Source organism: Octodon degus, unplaced genomic scaffold (genome assembly GCF_000260255.1).
Source record: "Octodon degus isolate 3935 unplaced genomic scaffold, OctDeg1.0 scaffold00036, whole genome shotgun sequence".
Classification (NCBI taxonomy): domain Eukaryota; kingdom Metazoa; phylum Chordata; class Mammalia; order Rodentia; family Octodontidae; genus Octodon; species Octodon degus.
The window spans coordinates 3,706,312-3,713,437 of NW_004524612.1; the positions used below are offsets into that span (position 1 = coordinate 3,706,312).

Consider the following 7,126-nt stretch of genomic DNA (forward strand, 5'->3'; position numbering starts at 1 on the left):
AAATGAGATCTATATTATGTAGGGAAAGGCTTTAAACAAATAGAGAAGTTGAGGTATAAGATAATGTGCACAATAAGTCCTACTTAAAATAAAATGTGGAAAGAAGGTATGTGTAGAGACTCAAGCACGAGCAGAAATTAGGGGAAATTACAGTGAACTGTTTATAGTTTATGAGATTAGGATTAAGATAAAGAGGGCTCAGGAGAAACTTTTCACTCTATTCTAGTGTTTGACTTTTTCAAAACAATACATTTTATAGCTTATTTTCCAATGGAGATAGGAGAGAGAGAGAGAGAGAGAGAGAGAGAGAGAGAGAGAGAGAGAGAGAACAGAGGGATGAGATCATTGAAGAGGCCAGAGATTGTGTGACATAACCCAAAAGACATGCTGGTGAATGGGAGGATAGTACAAGAGTTTATGTCTCTTTAATAAGTGGTCAGAGACTGCTGAGGCAGAGCGCAGGGACTGGGGTTAGATTCCTGGAGTGCCGTGCCAGCCCCACCCCCAGGACACGCTGGTGACTGAGACTGGGTATGGTGGTGAGCGTGCCTGTAAAACCCAGCACTTGGGAGGCTGAAAACAGGAGGATCACTACAAGTCTGATCTGTGTAGTAAGACCCTATAGATCCTGTACTAAATGCATTAAAGAAAAAAAAAAAAAGACAGAAAGTGGTCAGAAAAAGTAAAGATAAGGAAGTTTTGGTTATTCATAAGAAATTAGTTTTCAGTTTTTCTTTAAGTTGGTTCATCTTAATCATGCAAATGCATAGTAGAGGAAACAAGTGATAAGAAACAGCAAAGCAAAGCTTTTTCTAAATTATAGTGTGCTTCTGGGAGCAATACACACATTAGGGGATTTTCATTGTTATTGGCTGAATTGTTATTCCATGTGTCGAAGTCCTAATGCTTGCACTTCAGAGTATAGTCTTATTTGGAAATAGGATCCTTGTACTTATAAACAGTTAAGATAAAAATGAGCCCGTAATCCAATGTAGCTGATATCCTTATTCTTAGAAAAAAGCATGGAGTCAGATTTACACATAGGGCGAAGTCTACGTGATGGCTGCGTTTGTACTTGGGGGGAATTGTCTATCCTGAGAGACAATCTCAGAATCCTAATTGTTAGTACACTGGAATGGGGCCTCATTTGGAAGCTATACAGAGGTACTGACATAAAAATGAGGGCATCAGGGTGAACCCTAATCCACTATGACTTGATATCCTCCTAGAAAAAAATACAAACACAGAGATGTGCATAAAGCAAATATGCTTTGAAAACACAGGGAGGAGACAACGGCCTACAAACCACTGAGCGAGCCTGGCATAAATCTTTCCTTACAGTCCTCAGAGCAGTACTACTGACACAGTGATTTTTTATTTCAGTCTCCCCGAGACTCTAAAATTCTACCGTTGAAGTCATTCAGTTTGTGGTACTGTGCATAGTCACCTCGCTAACCTTTATCCACTCTGCAAAGCATATCTAAGCTTTCCGTGCTTCTGGTACTCAGCCCTGTCAAATCATGCACCATCCTTTTAAAGCAAGGTTTATGAAACTAACAAGACAAAGCACTTTCTAGGTCAATCCTATATGAACTGAATTAGACCGATTCCATTAGTCTGGTCTTCCTTCTGTGCACTTTTCCTCCAACTCCACCTGTCTTTCCTAACATTACCAAAATAATTTTCCAAAGCACTATTACGGTCAAGACACTCAGGATAAAAATCTTTCCGTTGTACTTTGCCCTCAAGTTGAAAGCAAGAAAGCAAACGAAAATATCAGAACCTGCCATGTGGCTCTGTTCAAGACCTTTCAGCAATCTGTCTTCCTGCCTTCCGAGAGTGTTCTTTGGGTCCTTCCTGCAGATCAGCGGTTGTCTTCCCTCACTCATAGTTTTGCTCACTGACTTCCTCTTACAGTTACCATAACCGAAATTCCACGAAACCTTCTTTGAAGATTCCATCTTCATTGTCCCCTTCCTGGTCGCTAGCTGCCTTTGGTGCTTTGTTGTAACCATGTGCAAGTGCCCAATTCCTCTTCCAATTGTTGAGATACGCAGAGATTTGTATAAGGTTGCTATCTATGAGGTATGCAATAAAAAATGAATAAATGTTTACCATTTAATGAAAAAGAACTTTGGTTCTTTTTCAAAAAGTTTTTTTCCAAAAAGTCTTTGGACTCACAGTGATCCTCCTGTCTCAGCCTTCCCTGTGCTGGGATTACAGGCCTGTGCTACCACACCTGGTTTTAGTGGCTGGCATAGCATGCGATACAAGGGATCAAACCCCGATTCTTGTATTTGCCAAGCAGGTGCTTAGACCACTAAGCTCTCCCCCCAGTCCTGTCTTGATCTCTTGGATCAATCCAGAATGACACTGTACACTTTGAACACCTCTTCCCAAAATAAGTAAAACTAAAAAAGAAGATAGGATGAGGGAGAGATGGAAGAATGATTAAAATATATTAAAGGCATGTGCAAATCCATAAAAATGAATCCCATTAATCTTTTTAACCAATAGGCATCAACAAAAACGTGGACAATGTATTGTTATTGGTGTGTCCTCAACTCTCTTATTCCGTGGACCTGTCAGCATGCGTGTTTCTGGCTCTCTCCCAAAGCCAAAGCCACATTCAAGGTAAAAGTATTCTTTTTCTTTGGTTCTTGTTTTGTTTTATTTTGTGCAGGGTCTGACTACACAGCTCGGACTTGTAGTGATCCTCCTGTTTTCAGCCTCTCCAGTGCTGGGATTACAGGTGTGCGCCACCATGACCAGACCCCATTCCAGGCTCAGCGTGCCCTGGGGCAGAGCCAGTGTGGCATGTGGTGCCAGAGATGGAACCCAAGTCCCCACACGTGCCTAAGCAGGCACGAGGTCCACTCAGCTATCTCTCCAGCCCTTCAAGGTAAATGTTTTTAATTGATTCAGGACATTGAATCAGTTGTGAGAGTACAACTAAAAACATGAGAGGACTTCCGTATCTGCTTCAGAAAGTGAAAACAATAAGACAAATGTGCCTACAGTAAAGGGGAGAATTTTGAGGTACATTAATGTCAAAGTGTTTTCTGCTATAATTTTTTAACTTAAACATTCATGTATTTTGTGATTTGTGTATATCTCTGAGCCTAAGTTTTAGGAGATCAAGCGAGGCCAGATTGCTAAATTTCCCAGCCTCTCTTAATGGTGGGGGCAGTGGACATGTAAGTTCTCATCAAGGAAAATGAGAGGTAAAACATGCAATTTTTCAATTTATTTTGACAAGACGCAGATTGCCCTCTTGCAGCGTCACTCTGCTTCTTTTCATGGCGGGTCACTTCTTTTCATGGCAGGATGGCCCCTGGCCTCATGGCACAGATGGGAGCCACATCTGTTCCAATCACTAGGCAGAAAGACAGAACTTGAGACCTTGTAAGATCCATTAAGAAGAGGTGACTGGGAGGCCAATGCCTGCCCTCATCCCACATGTTTACCGTGGGGAAATAAACTTGAATCCTTCCTGAGCAATTTTCTTTTTTTCTTATCATCTTGTTACCAGAGCCACGTAACCTGAAAAATACACTCCAGCACAGTAAGAGAACTTTCGCATTTACTCTGAACAAACCTTCCCTAGACACTATTCCCCACGGTTATTTGACTTATTTGGTTGAATTTCAGTAGCACATAATATACAGCATTTATTGTGATAACCATTAGTCATTGAAGAAAAGGTTAATGCTCCATGTAACCTCTATAAGAAGAAAATTAGTCATCTGATACGTTTTAGAGTGTTTAATTTAAAACCACTCAACTGCAAAAGGGTTTGTGTCTAACAGAGCAGAATTAAATCTCTATGGAAAATTTAAGCATAACAAGGCAATTTTTTTAGACTTCTTAACAATTAGATTTATTAAGGGAACATCTTCTTTAAAACATCTTTTAGAAGGTTAGCAATGATTAGTGTGGCTCAAACTCAAACTCTAAAGTCTTCTGAGGTCGAGATATAAGGCAAGTGGGAGTCAGAAGGTTCCAGAGGGTTGGATGCCAGTTGGGTTATGGTTGTGTGGCGCACCTATGTCCTATGTAAAGTATTAATCTTTAAAATGTTTTGAACTACTGTTATGAGGCTCAGAAGAGTAGTTTATTTAGGATAAATTAAAGAGAGTGAGACTTTTTATTGGAAGTAAATTAACATCAGAGAAAAGTATATGCCACGTTTGCCTTAAAAGACTTAATGTTGTTTGGCCGAGCATTGGCCGTGACTCATCCACATGGCTGACACTGACAAAGGTTCTACAATCTGAGGTACAGGATCTCAGGATAAATCCTAAGGGCATTTCACTGACCTTCTCAGACCAAAAAGCTACAACTCTTGTTGCACAGGTCCTGCTTTACCTTGGTCTTAACCATCCAGTAGAAAAGTATGAAGACGAAATATAAGAAGTAAAGCCATGCTGTTAAGTTGAGCTGTGGGGGACTCAGGTCAATAATTTCTGACATTGCCAGTTAAACAGAAGACCCAATGCTATTATGCGCTACTGGACTCTTTTAGAATATTTTGCTGAGTTTACACACCTATAATATTCAATAACGGAACTTAAAAAAAATGAGGTATAACTATGAATGTCCATTTTGTATCTGTGTATTCAAAGTGGTTGGGATAGATATATAGTTGCATTCTCTTAATGAATAGAATGATTTTTTCTAATGGTGTTTGTAAGTAGATCACAAGTCTGCATCTTGTACAGCAATTAACCACTAAGAAGAATATATGCAGTGTATTATTTGTTGAAACTGTACTTTCGATTTGATTTGAAACAGTCTCATTGCTATATGTTTATCAATAAAACTTTGAAAAGAAAAAAAAGAAAAAAAAAAGACAATGTTGTTGAAAGGACCAAGATACCCAGCAGAAAAAGCTCCAAAGTTCATTAAAAGAATACAACAAAATTTAATCCAGTATTTCAAAAAAAATGCGAAAAAAGCAAAGTAGGGTCATTGTAAGAAGGGAATATGTCAGCAGGAACAGACTTTGACAGAAATGGTACACTTAGCAATGGCTTGAAAAAATGTGTAATACATATAAGAAGGTTGACTATTACTAGTACAGAATAACATAAAGAAAACCTGCCTAGAACTTCCAGAGCCTAAAAGTATAATATTCAGAGTGAAAAGTCAAATAAGTAGAGTTCACAAGCACTTATACACAGCAGGAGAATACGTCTGTGAACCTGCAGCCTCCCCAGCAGAGGCTGTCCATACTGAGCCTCATGGGATTCTCTCTGCAAGTGAAAAAGCAAGAGTCTCAGAGACAGAAAGCTGTTCAGTGGGCTCTAAGGTAGAGTGCAACTAATGCAAAGAGATCAGGAACCTCTTGGGCTGACAGAATATTAAAAGTGTATTTTGATTATGGTAGCAACTCCATAGGTATAAATATTTCTTGAAATTCATTAAATTGCTGAAGAAATGGGTCAGTGCTTTGAATATTACCCTCTGTAAATTGTAACTGACTAAACTCAATAAAATAGTTTCACCCCAAATGAAATATCTGTTGAAAGCTGAGTTTGATCTGAAGGTGAGAAGGGATAGGTAAGGTACGCACCACAAGCGTGCATACAGTGTTTAAGCAAACAATAATTGTACCAGCCTAAAAGGATTTTAGAATGAATTAAAGTGACATGTCCATATATTTGAATTTGTTCTGATATTTAGAACTGGATTTTAAAATATTTGTAGCTGTTTTCATTATATTTTATTTTGCAAACATAAGAGATGTTCATAGTGTCCTATTTGATGATTATCACTTTGGTTGAGACAGCAATTTTCCTCACAAAATGTCACAGGTCTATGTGAAAACACACACAGCAATACTGCTTATATATTTGCATCGTACTCGTCCAACCGTGCCAGAAAACAGGTGAATATAACTGAGTGTTTGAGTCGCTTCTATACCTGATGCCCACGTGCCAAACCTAAACCATCTAGCTTGCCAAGAGATGGTGCAAGTAACAACAACATTAATAGAAAAGGTAAGATTTGTAGGAGGCATCAAGAGTAAAACTGCTGAGCAAACAGTTCTCAGTGTTCAACCCACTTACTGTCGCTTTCTTTTTCCCTGATTAATGTAGTTGTACAAGCTTAAGAGATGTGTTTTTGTTTCTTTTAGGGTGCTTTCTGCTGCAGACGTAGAAACTTTGCACATTGTTGTAGGAAGCACGGGGACAATTACACCACACTGAGCTTGCTTACTTTGCTTCTTAAACTTGTTGCATGAAAACAGTGAGAGGAGTCCACACTGGATGTTTAGTGGGCCCTGTTCCAGAGAAGGGTTAGAAGCTGTCCATTGCCAGAGCTTTTCGCCAGTAGATCTGTTTGCTTCCTACAATCTCTGAAGACAAACAATTACAACGGTATGGCAGGGATTTTGTACCCAGTGGTTTACAGGCCCCTAGGCAGGCTGCAGACTGTGACAAAACAGGTGGAACCTCTCATGGGTACAGATTCGATTCGTCACAAAGTTACCAAATCAAGAATTTCAGATAAAGGGCTAGCCAAATAGCTCAGTGGATTAAAGTACATGCAAGCAGGCTCAGGGGCCAGGGGTTTGATCTCTGGGCCTGCCGTGCCAGCCCCTCCCCCAGCACACACTGAGATGGTGATTGAGACTGGGTTTGGTGGCACATACCTGTAATCCCAGCACTTGGGAGTCTGTAAACAGGAGATTCAGTATGAGTCCAATCTACGCAGTAAGACCCTGTACACCCTGTATACCTGTCCTAAAAATAAATAAATAAATAAAAAGAATACCAGATAAAGTATTTCAGCCTTCGCCTGAACATCATGAAAAGCATGGTGGGGATCCACAGCACCCTCACAAACTGCATGTTGTTACCAGAATAAAAAGTATGATAAGACAACCGTATTGGGAAAAAGATGTAATCAAGATCCTTGAATTAGACAAAGCACATACTCCTCAAGTTCATAAGAGCACCCCTTCAGTAAATGCAAAACTGAAGGTGGTTAAGCATCTTGTAAGAATCCAGCCCCTGAAGCTCCCTCAAGGACTTCTCACAGAAGAGAATATGGCTAACACGTGCCTCAAGAGTACCAGGGAATTAGTAGTGCAGTGGCATCTGAAGCCTGTGGACACCTG

At 39.9% G+C, this 7,126-nt stretch overlaps 1 protein-coding gene across 1 annotated transcript in view; it reads left to right on the top strand.

The window, feature by feature from the left end:
* Nucleotides 1-6,385: 6,385 nt before the first annotated feature.
* The window catches only part of LOC105742100 (39S ribosomal protein L30, mitochondrial-like), a 1,828-nt gene continuing 1,087 nt past the window's right edge, over nucleotides 6,386-7,126 (top strand). Inside the window, exons 1-2 of the mRNA XM_012514606.1 lie at nucleotides 6,386-6,501; nucleotides 6,773-7,115. Coding sequence (XP_012370060.1) covers nucleotides 6,386-6,501; nucleotides 6,773-7,115 — 459 coding nt within the window. The remainder of the gene's footprint in view (nucleotides 6,502-6,772; nucleotides 7,116-7,126) is intronic.